Source organism: Hippoglossus hippoglossus, chromosome 22 (genome assembly GCF_009819705.1).
Source record: "Hippoglossus hippoglossus isolate fHipHip1 chromosome 22, fHipHip1.pri, whole genome shotgun sequence".
NCBI lineage: Eukaryota > Metazoa > Chordata > Actinopteri > Pleuronectiformes > Pleuronectidae > Hippoglossus > Hippoglossus hippoglossus.
The window spans coordinates 22,716,778-22,742,124 of record NC_047172.1 but is presented as its reverse complement, the minus strand read 5'-3'; the positions used below and the strand labels follow the sequence as shown (position 1 = coordinate 22,742,124).

Below are 25,347 nucleotides of genomic sequence, written 5' to 3'. Positions count from 1 at the left end.
GAATGATGGCTTACACAGGGAACTCAAAGACAAAGTAGCTGCTTTGTCTTCAATACTGAAAATCATTCTTTCACTCAGGCTACATCCACTCATGTTTAACCCTGAGACTTTTGGAAACACTGCTGGGTCCGTTTTAGTTTAAGATTTAAAAATAAGGGTTTGCTTTTTACTCATGGATGGGTAATACATTTTTGGCAACAATGACATATAGACACCCACATTCATTTTGTGATTGGGTATGATCAGTCATGACTCGCCAACCAGTTCTGAGTGTTCCACCTTGTCGTCGGTCCAAGAAAAGAAAATCCCTGCTCTCACTTTTCACCAGTGCTGTTCCTCATCCGTAGTATCTTCTGTAACTAAGCAACCAACTGCAGGTTGGACAATCGGCCTCCGGTTTACACATGCACACACATGACCTGTGTATAGGGTCATGTGGTGTGTGTTAGTATGGAGATTAATTCTGATATGGAGCCAAACTACTCAAATCTCATTTTATCCGAAAATCCCGTTGACTTCAGGAGGAGGACAATGAGGACAGTATATAACGCCAACATATTTCTGGCTTTTAGGACTTATTCTTGTATCACTCAGTATGTGTTATCTAAAGAACCAGCATTTCTTAAAACTTGGTGACTCTACAACAAGTCTTCACACTGCGGACACGTTTTCATATTATGAATTATGGGAATGTGTTTGGAAACAGTCGCCTCCACAGACATTAGCATTTATTAGGTCATTTTTCTGGCCAATTGATGCACATAAGTCCAATTGTCTAATTATCATTCTGCTGTTAGCTCTGTGTTCATCACCTAATCCTAAGGGAAATATGTCAAACCCCATTTACACTTATGGGGCAGGTCAGGTGGCCAAGTGTAAATTACACCCAAGAAGCATTAGGGACGTGTTTATTATGTGGGTGTTGCTTGTTAGCTGGCTAATGTTGTAGAATAAAATTATATATTTGATCTATTATTATTAATATTATTATTATTATCACAAAAATACTACTTGGCTTTAAAATAGTAGTAAAATACTTAAATACTTGTATATTACACTGACCCCAATGTCTCTGGCCCATTTCCATTATATTGATTAAAGCAACTGACTGGATAACTGTGCCAGTACATGTACCAGACATTTAGTTCTGACATCATGACACTGATGTCACTGCTGCTGTTTCAGGCCTGTTAGAAATCAATAAATTAAATGAGGTAGCTCTTAGGTTTAATGAGTTACCTCAATGAAAGGGAGGCTTTACATGCATCACAGGCCAGACTCATAACTGTCGTGTTGAATATAGTGCAGGTACAGGCCTCAGGAGAAAATGAGCTCAGTGATATTGATCTGATCATGTATATCATATTATGTAATGTCTCAGCAGTGTTCTTCTCTGCAAACTACATGTAAAATGTGTGATCTGTCCCCTACAGAGATTAAACTCAATTAGGTGTTTGTCCAGTTTCAATATATTTTTTTCAATTTACCTCTCGATACAAAATTATACCAAGCCTGCAGCTGATGTGATTTGAATTGGGTCTGCAAATACCGCAACCAGTGTGTTAATATTTTGTGTTGTCAAATACAACCTTGAAATGAGTGAAACTATTTTAAATTAGACACTTATTATTCACTATAGAATATTTATAAATATGTATGAGGAATAACCTTATTTTGACATGTAGCAAATATGACGTATATAGGGTTAAATTGTATCTGTCATCCATCTTATCCTCAGTTTATCACTAAAATATTTTTTTGTCTCCTGACACTTCTTCCAGCCGCCCACAACACTTCCCTCACAAGGGGTCAGTCAGGGCACTGCCCACAATCCTTATCTCCTCCAATCAGCACATCCACATCTCTGATATAGTCCTCCAGCCTCAACGTCCACCCTTTAAATTCTGAATCTTAACACAAACACCTAAATTAAAACTCCTTATTTCACCATATGAAACGATAGTGTTCATTCCTGTGTGTGTGTGTGTGTGTGTGTGTGTGTGTGTGTGTGTGTGTGTGTGTGTGTGTGTGTGTGTGTGTCTCTGAGCACAGTTATTGATCAGGATGTTGCTCTGGTTCCCTCTTGTCTCCCTGACTCATCCTCTGGCTTCCATGTTTTAAGCCTGTCTTCTTTGGACAACTCTTTTTGTGTGTCTTTCCAGGTGTCAGATTGGTCCAAATGGGCCCCCCCCCATCATCCAGGGGCTTCACCTGCTCTATGTTTCCCACTAAAAATGTTATTTCACAATACTAACAATTTTGATTTGGTTGTTTGTAAAAGTTCCAATCCTAAAATATTGCTACCATAAATGTGTTTTACTTAAGACGTTTTCTTCTGGAACTCTCTCTGTTCAAGTATTTCTGTTCTAATCACAGATACAAATATTCTATAAATGCTGAATGTTATTTATGATAGTGGGTTGGGTGTCACAGAAGTAAAGCCCAGGTTTAGTCTGGCTGTTGGACTGAGTGTATTATTCCAGGGCTATCAAACCATGATGTCCCACGGATTATATCACATGTAAAATGTGGAATAAAACCATGACACATGCATTTCTTTTCTATTGTCAATGTCACTGTATGAGTTTAGTGACTTTTTTAATGCATGATGTATCACATGCTGTACCCTCAAGACAGATAGTAGAGAAAGAAAATAGTTCTTCATTTCTGCAGCGTTTTAAACAGCTTCCCTCTCAGGTAAATGGACACACACACACACAAACATATACACACACACACGCACACACACAGCAGCTTTGTCAGTGTAACTTATAAACATGATGTTTTCCATTTAATTACACAACTAATGCAGGAAAGAACTAGAGAAATATTGTTTCTTGTTCTGTGTTAGCTGTGAAATAAATATCCTGCTAAAATAATCACTGCAGTTAAACACAGGGGCTGTTAGACAGAATAACATTAATGTTACTCAAGGTAAACCATGTGTCAAGGAAGGATTATAACATACAACTCTTCTGGAATAGAATTAAAAACACAAGGACCTCTGCTGTTTGATCTTAGTGAATGTCTGATTTTAGTCAGTTTGATCTGTAACTGAGACAGTGTCAAGATATTGTGATCTCATGAAGTTTTAAGTGTTAAGCCCACAGGGAAGCTGTCACTACATTATAACCCGAGGGTCTATCTGTTACTGGACGGAGCTCAAATAGAACAAACACTGTGCATATGTGTGTGTGTGTGTGTGTGTGTGTGTGTGTGTGTGTGTGTGTGTGTGTGTGTGTGTGTGTGTGTGTGTGTGTGTGTGTGTGTGTTCATTGGAAACCTTATTAGTAACTAAAGATTTGTCCATAAGTAGCCTCATTAATTCTGTCTATGTGTTTTCATAAATGCCATTGATTCTTCCACATGGATGAAGAGTTGCACTTATTCAGATTGAAAAGAAACACAACCCTTGAATTAAATGCGGTGTGTGATCAGAGAAACACAAACATCACATTATATGCTTTAGGACAAAGAATCTAAAAGATCCCATCTGTGTGAGTCAATTCCGATATTCATTGTTCTGATTTGCATTCAGTTTCCACACACAGCTCTGTTTACGTGTGTAAACCAGCAGGTAGTGCCAGCTCATGTCACACATCCACATGACGTCCTCCCTTCCTGTCGAGGCCGACATGCTGGGTTCACCTTGAAACGCAGAACCATGAGCCTCTGTAGGTCATTCCACAAAACGACCAAATACATTAGTCGATAAATGAAATATTTTCTGACTAATTCTGAACCTTCACAGGATATCTGAGCTGTTATCAACATTGAGCTTCATCATGTCCCAGCTCTGTAATCCTGTTTAGCAAACACCTGCAGGTGCAGACTGGTGTCTCTTGACGGTGGCGCCCTCTGCTGGTTTCAGCTCCACAGTTCTACGTTGTCAGCTTTTTAGTGTGGACAGATACCGTGATGTCTACCGCAGGCTGGAGACGGACTGAAACACAATGATCAGAGCCGACTTCCACACACTGTAGCTCATACAGAGTTTTCCCAGAATGCAACACAATATAATCTTTCATTAAAACCTTCGATATCTAGTTGGCTACATATGTTATCAGTTTCATATATAGTCTTGACTGCAGTTTAAGTGCGTGTTGCTATGGTACCGTTCTGTTATGGACTGTGCTCATGAGTGACGTCATCAGGGCCTAAATGGGTTCCACTCACAGGCTGTATATTAAGATGGGCGTATTGTACGTGACGTCACCCGTTGGGTTCTGAAGAGTGAAAATGAGGCTCTCAGTGGGCGTTTCAACAGGCGGAGCCTGACTCCTCCTATTTCCTGGCTAACCCATAAATGGGCAAAGAAGTGGAGCTGAGGTGAGCTGGTGACGACCGACAACTGAGCCACGCCCACAGAGCTCAACGTTACCTGGTTAGCTCAGGCTAAGGAGCTAGGCTACATGCTACCCGCTGTTACTGTACTAACTGGCTAGCGCTGCGGTGTTGTTGCTTCGGGATGCTAGCGGTCGTCACAACAAACTTAACCAGAGGTAAGTTACCCTGAAACTTTACAACAACAAAACCTTTTGATTTGTCTATTATCATAATCATACTACATATGCTTACATGCCTCAAGTCGTTTTTAATATGTAATTGTGGTAATTAACTTTTATTTAACACATCTAATGAACAGATTGAAGCAAGTTAACTACCTCAGTCTAATTTTCACTTCACTTTAGTGTGTTTCGTTGTCACTTGATTGTAATTATAAGTTAATATCAATAAGCTACATGTGTAAGTTGCATGTGATAGTAACTATATGTTTCACAAATGTTCTGATACAGGCTCGTATAACCACCATTACTATTACCACCTCGTTTATTTAGCCTGTTATGGAATTTACAGTGAATTAGACTCAGTGCAGATGTGTAATGACAGTTTAGATGTGATTTTAATCTCCACTCACCACTGTTGTAAACAGTTGTCATATTTATTTCATATTTATCTGTTTTCACACTGAGAGAAGTGGAGAGACTTGATGTGGACTGTTATCAACAGCACTGTGAGAGATTATCACCTTGAATATTACAGATGAGGTAGAAAGATATTTGATATATTTGTACAATGTTTATTTCTTTCAGTACATCAGTTATCATGCATCATATATATTATATCCATATATCATACTCTACTCTCTCTACAATACAACATCTCTTTCTCATCCTGAACACCAATTGAATAAATCTCGTTTTAAAGATGTGAGAAATGTGTATTTTTATTGAGTATATGTGAAAAAGCTGTGGTACAAGGTATCAATCCCGGCAACACGTGAAACACACAAACAAAAACAAACAGAGCCATTTTTTGCTGTCCACAAGATGGCACTGTGGGACACTCTGTCACACATGACGAGGTGGCCGAGTGGTTAAGGCGATGGACTGCTAATCCATTGTGCTCTGCACGCGTGGGTTCGAATCCCATCCTCGTCGGACTTTACACGTTTTCCACAAGTCCACAGTCCTGCTTTTCAGAACTCTCTGTAGATATTATAATGATGCTGATTATAACTATTATTATTGTTGATAATATATTTGAAAGTAACAACAGAAGATGTGTGTGAGCAAACCATTAAATGAACAATGGCAACGGCAACATGAATACTCATTATGGAGCCTCCATATGGGATCTTGTTCAGATTAAGAGTCCATATGAACGTCCTCTTCTTGTGGTTTTTAAATGTGGCAGCTGGGCTGTGTATTCACTTAATGCCAAAATTGGCTATGTAGCAATGTGGCAGCTCTTGTGGTCTTTAAATGTGGCAGCTGGTCATGTTCTGCATGTGGAAACCTTTTCACCTTCATCAAAGTTAAAAAGTGTTTTATTTGTCTTATATACAGTCCTGTACAAGGCAATTCTTACTTTGCCTTCTGCTACAAAATCCTTGCTTTTAGAGTTATAAAAAGTAAAAAATAAAATATATCTATCAATTTAAGAACAGTATAAATATGTGCAATCAAACATCCTTGAATAGACAGTAATGCAGTCTAGTGGACAGTAGGACATGGTGTCATGGGTGAATGTAAATTATATGGCATGATTCATATCCTGTATGTCTGCCATTGATTCATAGTTATAGCTTAACTCAATAACTTAATATAATCATTATCAATAATTTCAAACATAATTTTTTTTTTTCTAGGACCGAGATGTAGTTTTATACACACACTTAGTGGTTCATGCTTAAGGGTGGATTCAGATGTAATCTAAACACTGTAAAATCTACGATGTCCCCCTGATGACAGAGTCCTTAGTCATCGACAGAATGAACTACCCCCAAGAGACCCATTCCTATACTTCAGGAGACACCATTGTCCACCACACACTCAACAAATAAACTTTTCTGTAGTTTTCTCACCCATTCCTGTGTAAACTTTTCTATTATTTTGAACTCAAAACGTTTTAATATATATTTATATAATATTTATTTATGGCAGATGAGCAAATTTGCAAGCTGGGTTTGACTAAAGAGGCCTCCTTGCACCCTTAACAGCACAGTGAACTTGGCATTATTCTGTCGGGACTGTAGTTTGTGCACTTCACTTGTACTTTTCACTCCCCATTTCCTCCACGGTGACTCACCCAACACATTATCTCGTACATGATCGTAGGTCACGTGACTGTGATCATTATCATCTGCCATTGAAATTCTACAAAATAGTTGTTGATTTTCATATGCTATGAATGAGGTGTTCAATCATTAATCGTCTTGATTTCTCCTTTCATGATGCATTATAGACCAATAAATGGTGAACAGTCAGTCCAGTCAGGTGTACTAGTTCCTCTAGTAGACACACATCAGCCCAGGTTTAATTGGTTTATTGAACTATGACAATGTTGTTATCTAATAGTATCATAATTAAATCATATTTCAAGCATGAAAAACTGAATGGGAACATTCGTTTCCTGAGTAAATACAACCTGAATTTGTTCATGGCATCTATTGCTAATGTACTTTTCTCCTCTCACCAATGGATTTTGAACAGAATCACAATGCATAGAGAAATCACAAATCAAGGATAACCTAAAGCATTTTTATTGTACAAGCAATAAAAGGTATCATATTTGTAAACAAAATATAAGTCAGTATCTCAAAAGAAACTTTTATGATATTCCAGTTGACTCTTAGTCAGAACAGAAGGAGCTGGGATTTAACCAGATATTTAAGAATAAATGACCTTGTCCTTAATGGCGCTGTTTGTAAATGTGGCTATTGCTACATAGCCAAACTTCTACTGAAGTGACCATGCTGACTAGCTGCGCCCTGAAAAACCTGTCTTGTCTAGCGAGTCACTGTAGCTTTATATTAACGAACAAAAAAATCCATCTAAACATAAGCTCATATCAAAAGTCAAAACAAAAGCTGTGGGGTATAATTAAATATGCAGCCAAAGTTAACAAAGTATGAATGCTAACCAGCTAGCCTGGTTTGTAGACGTTTTAATCTCTTGTCATGTAAACTCAACGGTGGCAGGACTAGTGTGTATTCACTTAATGCCAAAATTGGCTATGTAGCAATTGACATAGCTCCTTTAACATTATTCTGTCAGTTTAGCTAAAGTCCTGCTTGTACAGCAAGAAATCTTTCCCCTGATATTAAACAACCAAAAATGAAATAATTTACTGTGACATATATTTAAAATTCTGATAATCAAGAGCCCTTAACAGACACATTAAGGAATTAGCTGATTGTCAAATACAGCTGGTTGGCCACAAAGCTCTTAGAAATACAAAAATATTGACCAGCTTTCTTGGAGGAGAGATATAAACATGAAAGATTGGCTTACTCAACACTTCATTTGAGGCATCAGCTCATTACATGCCTGGTGGTATTTTGGTCCCTGTAGAAGAAGAAATATAAACATTCCTTTTCTCAGTTAACAAAGGTGTTATCAGTGTTGAAGATACCAAGTGCTGTAATTTACAATATCATATATTTCTCATGAATCAATAATCAATCTACAATTTCCTGAAAACGCAACATGGGAATCCATCCGTTCTGTAATTCTCCTGGATATGTCTCCTCATGTTGTCAGCCATAAGAGGATCAGATCTGTGGCACAAAGCGTTGTCCCAGTATCATAGTGATACCAATAGTCCTCTTCTTCAATTAGGTACTACAATATGCAATTAGCCAGTCTTGGCCATCCTCCACAAGGAGAATTATGATTCGTGTTCAGCTGGATGACAGAATCACAGAGGTCAGGACTGGGCCCTATAGTCCTTCGGATTAATAGTTTCAGGTAACCCATGTTCCTGTTGTGTCCATGGCATAGTGGCGGTTGGGTCCTACAGTGTCGTAGTTGTAGTACCTTTTCTAACCTTCTCCCGCTTATTTAAACTCAGCTGGCTGTCAGACAGTGTCGGATCTGTCTTCCGATACATCGACCTCGGCGGCGCTAAGTCTGTGAGCTCATGTTGATCAGCAAATATGAGTCTCTGGTTCTCGTGTCGGATCCTCAACAATTTGCTGATGCGCTTCCCAATGAGATAAATCATCTCACAGATGCACATGATGATGCACAGTATGCTGGATACAACCATGAACAACATGAAGATCTTTTTCTCTGTTGGACGACTGATGAAGCAATCCACTGTGTTGGGACATGGGTCCAGGGAACACTTGGATAACCTAAAAATAGAGTAAACCCAGTTAGAGTTTGTAGAAAACACAATTTTTTTAATTAAAAAAGTTATTAGACACAAGAATCACCTGGGCAGGTCATATCCATGATAAATCCTGTACAAGATGTAAAGGAATGATGCGTCGAATCCAGATTTGAAGACCAAACTCAGCAGATATGTCCACCACAGCCCCCCTCTCTTCTTGCCGGGGTTGGCGTACAGGTGAGAGCCATGGTGCAGCGATTCATATTTCTTGTCCTTGCCCTCGCGGAATTTCACATGAGCCATCACCATCAGAGATGGGCAGGTGATAAAGATCAGCTGCAGCGCCCACAGACGGATGTGGGAGATGGGGAAGATGTGGTCATAGCAGACATTGGTGCAGCCAGGCTAAAGAGAAAGATAGATTACTATTTCTATAATGACTGTGATGTCATGTAACATAGGTTGTTGCATTCATGTCAGAGAAAAAGATGAAAATTGGCTTAAAAAAAGACATAATTATGTTATGGTAGTTAATGCCTCTTCCATGACATGATACTGTAAATGCATACCAATAATATCAATACTTTGTCAGGGTGAGATCAAACATGTGATTAAGGTTTTAATAACTCTGGTAAAAAGTAATCTGCATGTAGGCCTAACAGAAGAAGTAATAACTGTTATTATGCATAAAGTTTATCGTGAGAAGACCAAGCTGAGAGAGTGGTACACTCCCAACGGGTCTGTGAAAGGTTTCCTGATTCATTCTTTAAAATTGTCATGCTATATGGGTATTCTGTGTTGGCATGATGACAATATTTGAACATATTACATTATACATGACAGTAGAAGTGTAAGAAATAGGTTAGGTCAAATGATTCCAAGCGACATACATGAGGGGTCATTCAACTTGGCATGAAGTTCACAATGTACATTAAAATGGGAAACTGAAAACACATTGAAAGCACAAATGTGTTCCTTTATATGTTTGTTACCTGCCGGGTGTTACAGACAAAGTCCTTGTTCTCATCCCCCCAAACCCTCTGCGCTGCGACTACAAACACCATCACACGGAACACAAACACCATGGACAGCCAGATCCTCCCAAATGCAGTGGAGTATTTATTGACTCCACTCAGCAGACTCTCCAGGCCCGACCAGTTCATCCCTGCTGCTCTACTGGTCCAGGTGATAGACACAAGCGCACCCTGTTAAAGAGAAGAGAGAAACTTAGTTATGTTTCCATATTCACAAGACAAAATTAAAAAAAACAGTTCATAGCTGAATCGTAGGTGAACATCTTTTTGCTCTACTGTACAAAGAGGTCAAATTTGGACTTGTTACAGTTATAAGTTTGCCACACCTCGTCCAATCCAACACATGTCAGTATGTAGAATGACTAGTTATGCCAGAAACACCAGCTGCACCCTAAGCGGAGCTTGCACAGGCTTGCCTGAATCATACCAACCGAATTACAAATCTCCAAGTTGAGAGAGTTGACATTTCTATACATATTTTCAGGTCATATATCTAAGGATGTTTCCTGTGTGAATTTATACAGATGGTACAGTAAATTAAATGTGTGTATTGCTTTTTAAATAGTCATTCAGGGTTAATGATATTATCAGGTTCCCATAATTCAGCAACCTCAATTAGGTTCGTACACGTGACAGAATAGAATACTTTTAACTTCCAATTATGTATGACATCAAAGACACACTAAGTTTTAATAGGAAGCACGGTGCTCTGGTCATTTCCTCATTCCTACTCCATGACCTCATTTAGCAGTATGTAAAGGAGTCGATATGATCATCTGTGCTAGGGCTGAGTGGTAGAAGCTTAAACTGATGGAATGAGGCCCAGTGAGTTCAAGAGTAAAGTCAAACTGTAGATCACTTAAAAAGGCCCAGTGAGTTCAAGAGTAAAGTCAAACTGTAGATCACTTAAAAACGATAGAAATCATTTAAAACAGCGTTCATCTGTGGCATTAAGCAAGGAAACTTTTAAACTTTGTTACAGTGATGGCACCTATGGTTCAAGAAAACAGAGATCATGAGGAAGGTCCACTGTTCAGATATGTGTCAGTTAAGTGAGTTGGACTACGCAGTCAGAGCTCCAGTTAAGCATTTGAAAGAGAGTGTTATCTGTACATGATCATACGTACTTCATCAGTAGCCGTCGATGTAAACAGACATTGTTGAGATCTTAAATAAACCAACGCTTTTGTTTGCAGTTACTAAAGTGACAAAACTATAATATCCAAATAACATCTATGCTAATGCAGGTGAGTCAATGACATTTGAAATTGAAAAGCTTGGATGCTCTGTATTATTTCACATATAAATCAAAAGCTCAAAGCTTCAGTTTGCTAACAGGGGTCTGTAGGCAACCCTGCCAGGATGCTTTGTTATTAGAGGAGCAGTTCAGTTCAGTAACATCGCTGCTATACGCGGGTTCAATCAAGTGCAGCGTGTGTCTTCAAAGACGGGGGATGCGACATGAAATTATGTGAATATACGGGATTATCATGCAAAAAAAAGGCCATTAGCATGCTAACGCTAGCGCGCTCACGTTCTTTTTTTTTTTTAAGGTTGTTGAAAATACATTTAAATTATATTAAACTAAGATATTACAATCCTTATCGTACATTTTAAATCCTTATTAATGGAGAAAATACCACATCTGTGGGTCTCACTCCCAGCTTGCCGGTAATTCGCAAGGCATTTAGCCACTTAGCCCTACCCCTCCGTCCCAACAGGTATCGGGACAGCCTACCCCTACACGTGAACGTGCAAAACGAGTCTAACATTTCTGGTCTTTTGAAAATGCTTTGATATTATTGCTCATCTATTTTCCCAGCATGATTTGAATCTCCTCCATGTTTACTGTTGTTGTGTAACTCGGTTTATGTAGCATCATCATTGTTGTTGGCCTGTAGTTTTCTGCATCACCCCCACATGTTGGACTGGAATGGAACAGCTTATTGTTACTGTGGGTTATACATTAGCATGCTAATTTGCCTTATCGCCCCTGGTCTAGTGGAAACATAGCTGAATAAAAGTCTGCAGGAGCCTTTAAGTTAGTTCCTAAAAAGAAGTTCCTCTGACTAAAGGTTCCAGGTAAATGTTCAAGTGTAAACAGAGAAACTGTGGCCAAGCTGTTTTTTTACTCCGTATTTGCATACACCCTCTGAAGTATAAAAACTAATAATTTGCAAATTATGTGAAGCTGTGTCCTGGTACATAACCTCCCGTGAAAAAGTGGACAGTCTCACACAGTCTCACAGCATTTGATTGTGTTCATGTTACCTGTGTTCCCCTGTTTTTAGGCTTTATGCTAAGCTAAGCTAACAGACTGCTGGTTGTAGATTCATATTTAGCATACAAACATGACAGTGATATCAATCTTTGCATCTAACTTTCAACAAGAAAGCAAAGTGTTTCTTAAAAGCTATAGTGTGTACCTTTTTCTTCATATATTTTGGTTGAAATAGCCGATTTTCACACGTGTGCATGTGTTCAGCTTTACATGACATTGACCATGAACAAAATGCTGGTCTAATGTTGTGGCTGATTGGTGTTCTTTGTCTCTACGCTTCATCATGGACCCTGGTGATTCTGTACACACAGCTGCTTTGTGTGTTATAACTGAGCTCGGCTGCTGTTTGTGTTGCTCGGCTTGTCTGCTGCTGCTGAATGAACATGGTGAAAGCACTAGAAGGCTATTGTGTGTAAAGGTAATGAGGTTCTTAAATGAAACAGACGAGTATGATGAGTCCAGTATAAATAAAACCTAAATCATAAAGCTTCTGACATCGTGTGTGGTTTCAGAGTTTGTGTTGCCTGGACACTGGGCAGTGTGTGTTTTTAATAAATGGTCCTAGCAAGCAAAAATAAACGTTCACAAATGTTGAGTTTTCTATTGAATCACAGTGTTTTCACAGGCACATATGGCTGACATTGTATAAATCATAGAGAAATATGTATAAGTATCTTCTACCCCCCGTACACAACAGAATCATTTTCAGCTTAGTTTTTGTTTTACTGTAGATGTCAAACTAATAGTAAGTGTGGAATATTTCAACCAGTGCTAGTTTATCCAAGTTGAATTTCTTCATTTGTTTATATAAATCTTTGATAAGTGAACTTATTAGGTGATACAAGTTACGTGAGGTTGAGGTGTTTATACTTTTTTTTAAAGTAACATATACAAAGTATTGAACTGAATTCAGATTTCCCATTTAATTACTAGAGAACTAGAAAACTCAATCGATATGCGATCTGTAACACCACCATCAGGCCTGTACGGATTCTTGGGCAGTGGAGGATCACTCACTGTTTAGAAGAGAGTAAAATATTTAGATTTGAGAAAACAGGGGTGGTTCTGTACTGAGGACTTTTCTGTGTTAACACTTTAAGCTCCAGTGCATTAAGACAAAAATCAAATGTGTTTTGAGCAGCATTGAGGCTCGCACTGGTTTGTAATGGTTGCCTTTACTAATCACTACCCTGGGTTAAATCTAGTTTTGGAATTTGTTTTATATCCATCAGCAAATAAATGTTTCAACAGATCAAATACATGTTTAGTGGAAAATGACCTGTTAGGGAATGAAACTTGAGGAAATCATCACATATTCATCAGCGACCAAACTGAACTACAATCAGTTAAATTTAAGGAGCCAATAGGATGCTTCATGTATCATCATGGGTAATGTGGAAAATGTTAGTGTTAGTAGGCTCCGCTCCACCACGCCGCTATCTGTGTGTTGAATCTACAGTTTTTATAAACATTATATTCAGTTTCTTTTATTGTTCCCTTATAGGAGTTGCTCAATTTCTTCCCACACTGAACATTCTTGTGTCTTAGTCATCGCTAAAGGAAAAAGTGATTCCCACTGTGTCTTTTTTTAAGGTTGTAATTAACTTTGTGGTTTTCCTCATTGCTGGCATAACTTACAACTTGTATCCATCTTGTTTTAGAGGTAAATGTGAGAAAAACTATTGTAACTCAGTTTGTGTGCCATTTAAACACAGTCTTTTGTTTACCCTTCAGCCATGTGATACAGATTTAGGAAAATAGTAGACGAAGAAGTAGAGGAAACTTACCCTGTGCTGAAAACCTCCTTAAACACCAGAACCAAATGTGTGAGCAGCAGCAGGAGATTAATGCCCGGCAGTGGAGTTAAACGTAGTGAAGGAAAATGTAGTTTAAAGTGTTCCCCTCCTTCCTTTCTCCCTCTCTGTCTGTCTCTGCTCTCGCCCTTTCCTCAGAAATCCGGCCAAACCAGATTCAGCAGCTTCTACGTCACTACAAACACACACACACACACACTCTCACACTCTCACACTAAAAAATGTCTGCATGTCCTGTCTTGTCAGTTTGTAGGAAATGGAGGCTCCACTCCTTATGAGCCATGTAACTAACACAGTGTACATGCGTAAAGGACCAGACACATAGACTTTATTGACAGGACATCCATGCCAACCAATGTGTGTGTGTGTGTGTGTGTGTGTGTGTGTGTGTGTGTGTGTGTGTGTGTGTGTGTGTGTGTGTGTGTGTGTGTGTGTGTGTGTGTGTGTGTGTGTGTGTGTGTGTGTGTGTGTGTGTGTGTGTGTGTGTGTGTGTGTGTGATTTTGTGTGCCAGAAAGAATGAAAAAGAGTAAGAGAGAGCAAGAAATGCCACACCCTCTATGTTGTTACACAGGTCCGAGAGGTCTGTGGGGGTGCAATCCAAAATGTGTTTTTACACTGTGCGATGAGTTCACATGTGACTACTTAATTACTAAATTAGATAATTAAATCAGATTTGAATACATTTTGTGTGTTGACCAGTTTCAGTAGCTTATTGCAAGAGTTTCTTTGAAAGTAAATAACTGTATAGAATAAGATGAAGCAATTGCTGTAAAATGTGAATGTTACAAGACCATGCAAAGCTAATCCCACAGACCACAAGACAAAATCAATTGTGAATGTTCTTCAAGTACAAGAGTAAATTAGATCCAGATAAAAACATGAGAGATGTGTAACAAATAACAGAACCTGATAAAGTGTAACTTTCTTCTCACCCACACCTCCATCAGTGATCACTGTAATCACTGAATTGGACCAAATTAATCATATTTCTCAGCATTTTATTTCTCTACTTTTTTTTTACTGGCAGCTGCTTTGACAAATGCACTCCGCCCCAAGGATTGATATAGTGATCTATCATCTTCTCACTCACCCACTCACTCTCTGGATCTGTCTGTCTGTCTGTCTGTCTATCTTTCTGTTGCAATGGGTAGAGGAGGATATTTATAGTTTAAAACAAGCCAGACTATGTGGTCAAACCAGTAGATTGAGGGTTGGATGTCCAGTTGTAAATAATATAAAAACATAAAAATGTTTCTAAGACGAATGGTGGAATGAGCTCCCCAATGACATCAGGACCGCAGAAAGTCTATACATCTTCTGCCACAAACTAAAAACACACCTCTTCCGCCTATACCTTGAATAAAAGTTCAAACTAACAATTTAGTAGCACTTAAATGCAGTGTTGTGCATGAACGAGTTCAAAAGAACGCGTTCATTGAACACGTTCATTTTTATGAGAACGATGAACTGAACGCAACTTAATGACAAATAATGAATTTGAACGGTGAACACGTTCATATTATCTGAGGTCTAGCTGAAACGTTACGGAATGTTTTCCTTCTCCTGAGGAGAGACGCTGTCTAAATCGAACGCTTGCACCATGTCGTTGCTCAGTGCCCGTACAATGTCCGCGATGTAGCCTAACCTAAACCAACTAACTCGACTTCGCACTACGTTACCCATGATTCATCGCACACACATGTAGTCCAAACAAGCAACGTATTCCAAGACAACAGCTCTCGGTCTCATATAAAAATGGCAAGTGAAAGCAGAGACGCAGACTCAGCGACTACATCCGATGCACCTTATTATTATTTGCGGGATTTTTACACACTGTCTGATAAAGATCCCGACAGTAAAAATCTCACCTTTCTGTGCAAATTGTGTCGTCCTGCCCTGAAAAAGCAAGTCCGGACGTCAGCCTCATCCGCATCTAATTTAAAACGGCATGTGGAGCTGAAGCATCCAGCTAGCCTAAAAAGTTATCTCCAAGTAATTGAAAGTGAAAAAAAGACCAAGACCCCCTGCCAACAGCCCCAAATGACCCAACCCACATTGTCTGCAGCCTTCAAGGGTAGGATTTCCCAGCAACAGGTAGACAAACTCGTAATTGACTACATTGTTGGAGATTTACAGCCTCTGAGTAAAGTGGAAAAGCCCTCCTTCATCAGACTAGTGAATGGTTTGCAACCGGGCAGACAAACCCCCCCAAAAACCTTTTTGTCCTCTGTCCACACATTTATTTTATAAATTTAAATGATAGAATTTAAGGTCTAGCCTAATAATTGGTTTCATAGCAAGGCATAGCACTGTGATTTGTTGTGCCTTTTGTTTGCAGGGTACGAATAAATAAACAGGCAAAATTAGCAATAATTCAAACAAATACAAAAAAAACATTTCTTTTAGGAATTGATACATATGAAGTACAGTTTAAGGCAAGGGGTAGTGATGGATAAAGTTTTCTTTAAAAAACAAGTTAAGTCTCACTTTCTCACTTTCCACCTTAAAACTATGAAATGAACTGAACTATGAACTAGTTCAGAATTTAAATGGTGAACTATGAACGTTTACTTGTATGAACTGAACTTTGAACTAGTTCATGAGAGGTGTGAACTTGCACAACAGTGCTTAAATGTCACTTACTTATAGCACTTTGTAGTTTGGCTTTCTTGAAGAAATTGTACTTTCTTGATTCTTGTTGTTCTGGGTTTGTACCCTCATGGCGGAATGCACTTATTGTAAGTCGCTTTGGATAAAAGCGTCATCTAAATGTTTTGACCCTCAGGGCCACCGTATTGCAGACCTGCTGTGAACGTGATAAACAGTAGATGGCAGCGATTATTTCAACATTAGTTCATGTCTGACCACAGTATAAAACTGTACATCACATTAACAGAGCTCAGTTTATTTGTGCATGAACTGATCAAATGTGAGAAAATCAGCTCCAATAAATTACTAAAGTCTACAAGGCTTGAATAAACACAAACATTCTGGCCAGTATGTGTTATAAAATGTGTCAAACGTACAGGAGGCAGACTGACTATAACAGGAAGTAAAGAGTGGTGGCCTACAAATTAAAAGCGTCGTTTCCCCCTTGTAACGATGTAACGTGAATGACTTTTTTTCGTGTTTTATTTTCAAAAATGCTGGCACCGGAAGCTGCTGGGATTACTGTGGCTAGCTCGACCGCTCTGTTCAACATGTCTCCTTCGCAGACCCGTCTCTGTCAGTAGAAGAAGCGTCGGGATTTATCGCCAAACAACTACGTGTTGTAAGTATTCAAAAACAACCGTGTGTTTTGTCACGGCGCTGCTCCTGTTGTCCCACAAGCCGCTGTGGCTGCTGTCATTCGGCTGTTGTTGAAAACCTGCCGCTGCTCTTTTGCCTGGAAGTGTTAGCTCGCTGTTTATTCTGGGAACATGGTTGTTGACCTGGTTGTTCATGACCTGACCAGCGGAGCCAGCTAATGACAGAAGGGGATGCCGACTAGTCTTTGGAAATCACATGTTTATGTTTGATCTTAAACTGGGTTCGCCACACACTGTTTGTGTTTATAATACGAGCCTTGGGAAAGCAGCTAGCGCTAAGCTACCTGGTAGCTAGTCGGTGATTTAACGTCAGAACATGGCACAGCTTATTGCTAGCTGTCAGCTGGTTGTTTCTGAACACAGCTACAGACGTACGGTCAAAACAGGCGGTTAGATCAACACTGAGCTCATTAGTGAGTATAGCTACACTGTGCTACACTGTGCTACACTGTTAGCTGAGAGCCAATCACTGTCTGCAACCTGCAGGTGAAGAATCAGATTGTTGATAGCATCTCAGCTTACTGTACCCATTCGCTCTGAAACGCTGTGTTCTGTAACGTTCGTTGAGTATTATATGTCCCGTCAATCACACTTAAAAGCGAACCCTTCCGTTCACGGGATAGTAACACATTAGCCACACACGAGCTAATGCTAACGTCTGAACGGGGAGGTTGGTGTTGCCACAGGTCCTCGTAGACACGTAACGCAGGTAGATTGCTAACTGTCCAATATTAACACGCTTTCTCCTACGCAGCAGGTTAGCATTAAGCTAGCGGGCCGTTGTCAGCCAGGAGCCAGAACATCAGCAGCAGCATCATCATCAATGGTGTGTCTACTTCCCGGAGCCGTCACATTCTCCTGTGTGCGCTCAATGAACCATCTCCTCAGCTCTCAGCACAGTGAGTGTGTGCCAGGAGGCTCCGATGCCACCTGTTGATACAGTGCATGTTGGCAGTATATCATATAACGCATGACAACCCATTTCCCTTTGTGTCTCTCAGGCTGCACATGTATGGCGTTTGCGAGGCTTGGAGGGGAGTTTTGCCAAGCCCAGCACCTGATGCTCATTGTGGACAAGTGAACAGGAGACAGCAGCAAGGCACACACACTGCCATTCACCTACACAGGTGTGTTTTGATACAGACTGGTTGTGTGTTTATGCAGGGACATCAGGTCAGAGACAGGTTCACAGTTATTACTTTGTTACAGTCCAGTGACAACAGAGAGTAGTATATCAGTGTTGACATAGACCCTGTTCAGACCTGGTATTAACATCCGTACTGAGTGATTCAATCACAAGTGGTCTGCACTAATTTCAACGCACCTGAATATGTCCTGAGATCCGATCACAAAAACCACATTCAGAAGTGGTCTGGGACGCATGTGGTCACATTAGTTTTGCTCTGTAAACGCAAATGCGTCCTGGGCCACATATGAAGTACCACTTACTCAGCTGATGTCTCTGACCTGCTACAGTTTCACAAAAAATTAAACTGTTTTACATGTCTCTGTGTCCATACATTGATTTGTTTGTGGCCAATGCCACAATATTAACACTGAACGCCACATGATGATTGATACTTTTCTTAAATTGGTGAAATCTTTACTTACAGCAAAGCTGCATGAGATTAATTCAGCCCCTCCTGACTCCTCTCTACTGAGCTTGCGCTCGTCTCAACACACATACGACATACACTCAAACACAGTGACATCAGGTACTGTAATCTCAGACTGGGTTTAAACTAAATAATTTGGTTTCCCAAACAGAATTTCTGGATATGTTTATTTGCATATAGAGCAAGAAATGTCCCAATGTCCAGACTTCCATGCATGTCTGAAAGCAGCGTTAGTTAGACTCAGAGCATTGTAATACATTTTAAGACTGTTTTTCTCTCTCACAGGTCCTTCCTGCCATCTTGTTCAACCCATATGAAGACAAGCCAACCTTCAGTCTGTCACCTGTCCTGGGGAGTGGGGGAGGATTTGGACCAGGAGTTTCCTTTCTGCTCTTCTACTTTCCTGCTTTTCCTTCCTGCTTCACATCTTACTCTCTCGAGTCTTCTCTGAATGGGCTAAGAGATTTGGAAGGAAGGAAGGATATATATTTTCTGTCCTCAATTTTTTTTCTTCTGGACTTTAGGTGTCTTCTCCAGTCGTCTTCATCCCAATCTGCTAAATTGAAAATTTAGTTTTGAAGCGATTTGTTTTTATTTTTTCCTTCACTGCCAAAAAAGTTTAGATTTTTATCCTGTTTCTTCTTTATTTATCTTTTTCCCCTGTGTTTTTAATTCAAACTACTTTTTATCGCCAAAGGAGTAGAATATTTACATTTGTTGCCCATAAATAATTTGTAGTTTAGTGATTTTTTTTTTAGTGTTCTAGAGTTTTACATTTTCTTTTGAAAAGCACACTTTTCTTCTTATCTTTAATTCTTCGTCAACAAACCTCTGTTGGTCTAAACATGAACCGACCGGCTCCAGTGGAGATCTCCTATGACTGTCTGAGATTCCTCATCACGCACAACCCCACCAATGCACAACTGGGAAGGTGTATAGAGGTAGCGCATTTTTTAAGATTGCATTTCTTTGCTGTTATGTAATTGTGGAAGTCTTGATATCTTTAATAATGACTGTACTCTGATAGGATCTGAAGGCATATGGCGTTAACACCTTGGTACGAGTGTGTGCTGCTACATATGACAAGACACCGGTCGAACAAGAAGGCATACAAGTTCTGGTAAGTGATGAATGTGAATCTGCCATTGAAGCTGACTAGTGCAGTGCCCGTTCTAAACCTGTCAGTTTAAAGTGTGCTGGTCTCTTTCGTCTCAAGTTCCTCAATATACTGTCACTTTTTATTGTTTGTGTGCTGGACGTTTTGTGTAGAGCTTTTTATAAATGAGGGAGGTTAGAGAACTTTGTGTTCATCCTATCTGGTGTATATTTGGAATGAAGATTTTATAGTCCCATGTTTTTCATGATCAGAAAAAATATTTTTTGTTAGTGTTCATGTGTGTGGTTTATATGTAAGTTTGAAGGATTTACTTAAGAGGTGATATTTTTTCATAGATAACATGTTGGGAATTTAACCTCGTTGCCACAAACCCACGACAGGTGATATGTTAGCAGCTAAAACAGCAGATCAAACAAAGACTTCCTTTTCCTTCCAGGATTGGCCATTTGATGATGGCTCAGCTCCTCCAGACCAGGTGGTGGACGACTGGTTGAACCTGCTACAGACAAAGTTTAGAGACGAACCTGGCTGCTGTGTGGCTGTGCACTGTGTTGCTGGACTGGGACGGTCAGTATGTACCAGACACAGGATTGAATAAATTAAGATATCAACAAAGTGCCAAGATAAACTAATAAGTCATTTACTGATGCACAAAATATCAATCTAGAGCCCTTGGAAGAGGATTTTTTAAGTTGATGCTGATTTTGATATTGGAGGATTTACAAAGAAATCTGATAATATACAGTATATAGAGATTAAAGTTCCCTGTTGCTATGACGCATTTCCTGCAACTGGATTCCACAGACATATGAGATCCATGTAGATCAAAATATGATTTTCTACTTCAGAAGACAAACCCCAGCACCACCTGTTTAATGGGGTCATATGTGTTGGACTTTTACCTAGCGTTGGCTAGTTAGCCAGTAGGCCACTGAGGCTATGGAGAATGTTATCAGTGCTTTTATATGTAACTTGAGATATTTGTGTTTTGTTTCTTTTTGAATTCAATATAAATTGTTTTTACATGCATGTGTGAGTCTACCTGGATATTTCCTAGTGGGCCAATGAAACTGTCTGCATATCACCATGTGACAGCGTGATGTGTGTGTTTCAGGCCTGGGCCCACTGGCCACTTAGAACTGTGTTAGTTATAATGTTGTAGGATAATGTAAAAGTAGCCTGCAGCAGTATGGATGTATTAATCCCCCACCGCCACCTTTCTCTAAGATTTAGTTTTTGCTTTAATCCCTGGAAGAAGCTTAAGCATATTTATTTTCTTTCTATTGCTCTAATCATTGCTTACTTATTGGCTGTTCCAAATGAATACTGATCTATGATTAGCTTAATTTGGCCCATTGAATTGATATCTTGATCTGTCGATTTGGCTCCAGGTAAAATTTGGTGTGTATTGTCAGTTATAATGTTACAATGTGTTGACCTCTGTTTGTCACAGCCCTTCAATCTGTAGCTACAGGGGTCCAAAGTAATACGGCATTAACTTCATAAAGAAGAAAGCTCAAACTAAATATCAAATATGAACTTTTAATGTGGAGTGTTGTTTCTTTGTTCCCAAACAGATTGCTGTACTCCTGTGTCTATTTGTTCTTTGTCCTCAGAGCTCCTGTGCTGGTGGCCCTGGCTCTAATTGAGTGTGGGATGGAGTATGAAGATGCGGTGCACTTCATAAGACTGTGAGTGTCAAGCTTTGATTCTGCAGGGTTTTTTCTCATTTTTCTCAGTCTTTTCATGTACCATGTTCAGTACCATCCCTGTAATTACTCATGTCTGTCTCTTTCATGTTAGGAAGCGTCGTGGGGCGTTCAACTCCAAGCAGCTGCTTTACCTTGAAAGCTACAAACCTAAACTGTGTCTGCGCTCCAAAGACGCCAACGGACAGAGCTGCTGTATACAGTAGGAATCTACAACCCCAAAACAGCCTCACCGCAACTTCTTAGGAGAGTTAACCTGTTTGGTTCAATGTTTCTGTTAATATTTACCCCTTGATAATTATTCAAAGCACTTTTCAGAAATGTAAAGACCTCACTGTGAAGTCCTGCAAATATTCACTGTAATCAAGCAACTTCTGATTTATGTCAAAAATGAGCCTAAAGAGTGGACGTGTTAAAGGTTTTTATTTCTGTTGGTCGGTAACCTCCCCTCAACATGAAGCAGAACTGCACAAATCGTCACATTAAAGGGAAAACCCACAGTCTGACAGAACTCATTTTACAGGTGGGGTTTGAACTGAGGGAACAAAATCAATTCACTGCTTCCACCCCCACATTCCTACCTGTGCAAACCACTGATCTAAAAAAGATGGGATTAGCCACAAACATTAGTAAATGGGACAACACACGCTGTGAGCAATGTGAGCAAATTATTGTTACCCACATGTCAAACAGAAACAGGGCAACCTCTTTCCCCTTTCATCCTATTCAACTCTGGTTCACGCAGGTCTTCACCTTTTCGATATTTCATTATCTTATTTGGGTTAGCTGTAGTCTGTGGTTCTTCAGCACTTAACAATTGGAGCACCACTGTGAAAATTATTGTGGTTATACAATCCTGTGAGATAGCAGTGTTAGAATTTCCAGTGGCTAACAGTAGTTGTTACGTTCTGAAACAGTTGTGGTGGTGTTCCTTATCCGAGGCCACTTTTTCACGTCATCCCTCGATAGTAGAAGACACTTGAATGATAACATTATCTCATTTAAGATGTAACAGGTAATGTTTACATGTTTTATTAAAAATCACTCCAAGAAAGATGATTACAGTACTGTTAGCATATACTTCTTACGACCGTTCCTGTGGAAATCGCTGCCCCCCCCCCATTCTTTGTTTGAGCATGAACACCCTTGTTGCTGATTGGGTGAAAGAGTGTTGTGCTGTTCAGGTCACCCAACTTTCTTTGTTTCCCAAATACAGAGCCAGGGTTGTGTATTAAAACCAGATTTTTTGAGCCCACCCACAGTGAGTGTACAGCTAGCGGGGCGAGAGGAGGTATTGGCAGAATTTGGCTAAATGTATTTTGGATTAAAAATATACCTACCTTTAACTGTCACTGTGAACTCCAGTTTTCTTGGCTGTAAAAATGGAAAAACAATCACAAAGGTCACCCTCTACATTCAAAGTTATAGATGCAGCTAAAATATATGCTGCTGATGTCAACAGAGATTTTCTAATTGAGACTTTTGACATAATAAAAATGATATAGCATTGGGTAAATAGTTTGCAGTATGTGCTATCAGAGGCATGCTGGTTTATTGCACATCAAACCACACAGTGGTCCACACTGATTTATTTATTTTTTCAAATTGTTCCACTTACTGACCAAAACAATGCTCTGCAGCCAGATTGTGGCACAGAAAGAGACAGATTTAACAAAAACGTGTTCAGAAGATGAAAACATAAATGGGACAATCTACCTACTTAGTATTTGTCCCACGTCAGTCATAGGAGCACAGTCTGCTTCTCTGGAACAAAGTCACGTTGGCTGTTAATGTTAAACACCGTCTTTCGTCATGTCACCATGGCAATAAAGCCAAAATGTTAAAGATGAGTTGGTGAATGTGTTCATGAAAGAACACTGAAAGGTTCTGGTAGATTATCATCTTTTAGATGTTGAAAACAAACAAAATAACTGACATGTCCTCAGTCGTTGGCTGCAGTGAAGTGTTCACTCCACAAAGTGTCTGAGTGTTAGCACGCGCTGTGTGATGTTAGCGTTTCGGCTCATTGATATTAAGTGGAAATGTGTTTACAGCCCAGAGGTTGTTGCTGAATGACAGTAAGCTTAAGACAAACACATGTTAGTTAGACGTAGAAGTGACATTTAACAAAGCAGGACTGATGAGCTTTTACTCACACACACAGTCAGAGAACATTGGTGACCCAGTTAACTGAACTAAAAGGACAATCTTCCAAAAGCTTTCTGTGTTTTTCCAACAACAAGCATGGAACAGGACTGTGAAGCCAACATGGCTGCCACTGAACACGTAATGGCCGTTGTCTCTGTCCGGTTCTGTACCTACATGGCTGTCTGCTCAGCTGCTGTGTTTGTGATTTTGGTCTTTGTGATGATCTTATTTATTTTCTTTCCCTTGTACCTCTTATCTATTTGTACTTTGTGTTTATTTATTGACTCCACTGTGTTTCTTTGTGAAATGTTTGTCTGCCGGAGGAAAAAAAATCAATTAGTCTTGAAAAATTAAAGTGTTTAGTACTTTAACTGTTGTGGGTTATTTTTTCTTTTTGAAAACTGTCCAGTATTGTATCTGTGTCTGTTGTGAACTTGAGAAAACAACCATTAACACTGATCAAATCAGTGTCACATATTTCCCAAAATGCATTTAAAGTACTTATTTAAGTGCGTATTTATGTATGAATATATGTATATACCTGTAATTCTAACTTAACAAACTGCACATGTGCTTCTACACAAGATCAATTTCCCAGTGATGTTGAGCTGTACTTTCAACCTCACAGATGTCCAATGTGAGGCTGAGCCTGAGCCCGACCTCAGTTAAGTGTGTGGGATTGTGTGTGAGAGACAGTGAGCGATGGCCTCTGGCGGTGGCGGTACTGTGTGAATGTGTCTGTCAGGGTGGAATCACAGCATCATGGAGCCAATGGATGATTCAAGGCTGACTGCCTTTATTGACTGACCTGGCAACACACGCACAGGGACTAACCTTGAACAAAGGAGCCACAGTGAATACACACAATAAATGTCCATGAACTGTGGCGAAGACCCAGTTTTTTTAATGCATCTTCGGAAGAGTTCTAGTTGGTGTTAAGGTTAAAATACAATAACCGACTGATTAATCGATGATCAAATTGAAACTGCTTGCTGGAACCTAAAGGAAAATGTTTATCATCGTTGTTTCCTTAAATGATAAATCGACAGCAAACAGAGCTCCACATTATATTCTGGTGCATGTTTTAAAGTTAATATTAGATCACGTTTATTTATTTATTCAACTTTGGTTTTTATTGGTGTCACAAAATCGTATACATGTAAATAGAAAAATATATGAGAAATATGTTTAAAACACTAATGTAGCAACACACAACAAAGACAAAAATCTGCTTACGTGTTGTAGGACAGAACAGGATGGGTGTGTATACACAGTGATGAAGATGTAGATAACTTCTCGTCACTTATTCTCAGAGGAAAACAATCACCGGTATAATAAAAAATGCTGAGCATCTGTACCGATACGTTAGTTTGTATTTTCACTTCATTACTAACAGTAATGCTGGGCGTCAAGTGAAATAAAAAAATAACAAAAAGAGGTTAAACTAGCAGCTGCATATTTATAGAATCAAATTGTTCAAAGGCCAAGTTCAAATCTTTTTCAGCTAGTGTTGATTGCTCCTGTTGCCAGTAGATGGCGATAATGTCTTCTCAAACTTGGACACTTTTCAAGTCATTTGTACTTTGAATAGAAACTTGACCGTTGTTTTCCAGGAGCCTGACTCCATTTATGTTTACCAGGCTGAACACATGACAAATACGGTATCACAAAAAATGTGCTAAGTACTGTAATGTTTGTAC

The 25,347-nt window shown here is 39.4% G+C and overlaps 2 protein-coding genes, 1 long non-coding RNA gene and 1 other non-coding gene across 7 annotated transcripts; 2 read left to right on the top strand and 2 right to left on the bottom strand.

Moving 5' to 3' along the window:
* Positions 1-1,057: 1,057 nt before the first annotated feature.
* Positions 1,058-15,333, bottom strand: LOC117756319. The gene is made up of 3 exons (XR_004612780.1): positions 15,140-15,333; positions 14,300-14,302; positions 1,058-1,070 (listed from the first exon to the last, which is right to left on the bottom strand). It is a non-coding gene; the product is annotated as an uncharacterized LOC117756319 (long non-coding RNA).
* On the top strand, positions 5,360-5,441 carry trnas-gcu. Its single transcript has one exon. It is a non-coding gene; the product is annotated as a tRNA-Ser (tRNA).
* cx28.6 (connexin 28.6) lies at positions 6,813-14,009 on the bottom strand. Its single transcript, XM_034576624.1, has 4 exons — positions 13,722-14,009; positions 9,612-9,824; positions 8,723-9,024; positions 6,813-8,641 (listed from the first exon to the last, which is right to left on the bottom strand). Exons 2-4 carry the CDS (start codon positions 9,780-9,782, stop codon positions 8,299-8,301), a joined length of 816 nt encoding a protein of 271 aa, XP_034432515.1. The 5' UTR covers positions 9,783-9,824; positions 13,722-14,009; the 3' UTR covers positions 6,813-8,298.
* A 1,568-nt stretch (positions 15,334-16,901) lies between the features above and the next one.
* LOC117756230 (protein tyrosine phosphatase type IVA 2-like) lies at positions 16,902-23,154 on the top strand. Of its 4 annotated transcripts, XM_034576651.1 has the most exons (9): positions 16,902-17,020; positions 17,812-17,956; positions 18,059-18,248; positions 18,959-19,197; positions 19,502-19,614; positions 19,701-19,793; positions 20,227-20,357; positions 21,407-21,481; positions 21,594-21,718. In XM_034576651.1, the coding sequence occupies exons 5-9, from the start codon at positions 19,519-19,521 to the stop codon at positions 21,703-21,705; spliced, it is 507 nt and encodes a 168-aa protein (XP_034432542.1). In that variant the 5' UTR covers positions 16,902-17,020; positions 17,812-17,956; positions 18,059-18,248; positions 18,959-19,197; positions 19,502-19,518; the 3' UTR covers positions 21,706-21,718. The 4 variants fall into 4 exon arrangements, with proteins under 4 accessions (XP_034432542.1, XP_034432540.1, XP_034432539.1 ...); XM_034576649.1 differs by having other exon boundaries at positions 18,059-18,184; positions 18,959-19,614; positions 21,594-23,154; XM_034576648.1 differs by having other exon boundaries at positions 18,959-19,614; positions 21,594-23,154.
* Positions 23,155-25,347: the final 2,193 nt, after the last annotated feature.

Coding starts and splice junctions, on each gene's coding strand:
- cx28.6 (XM_034576624.1), bottom strand. CDS start 9,782: ATGAACTGGTCGGGCCTGGAGAGTCTGCTGAGTGGAGTCAATAAATAC. Junction 9,025..9,611: donor TTGTCTGTAACACCCGGCAG/GTAACAAACATA, acceptor CTTTCTCTTTAG/CCTGGCTGCACCAATGTCTG. Junction 8,642..8,722: donor CATGGATATGACCTGCCCAG/GTGATTCTTGTG, acceptor CTCTATTTTTAG/GTTATCCAAGTGTTCCCTGG.
- LOC117756230 (XM_034576649.1), top strand. CDS start 19,519: ATGAACCGACCGGCTCCAGTGGAGATCTCCTATGACTGTCTGAGATTC. Junction 19,615..19,700: donor AACTGGGAAGGTGTATAGAG/GTAGCGCATTTT, acceptor GTACTCTGATAG/GATCTGAAGGCATATGGCGT. Junction 20,358..21,406: donor TGTGTTGCTGGACTGGGACG/GTCAGTATGTAC, acceptor CTTTGTCCTCAG/AGCTCCTGTGCTGGTGGCCC.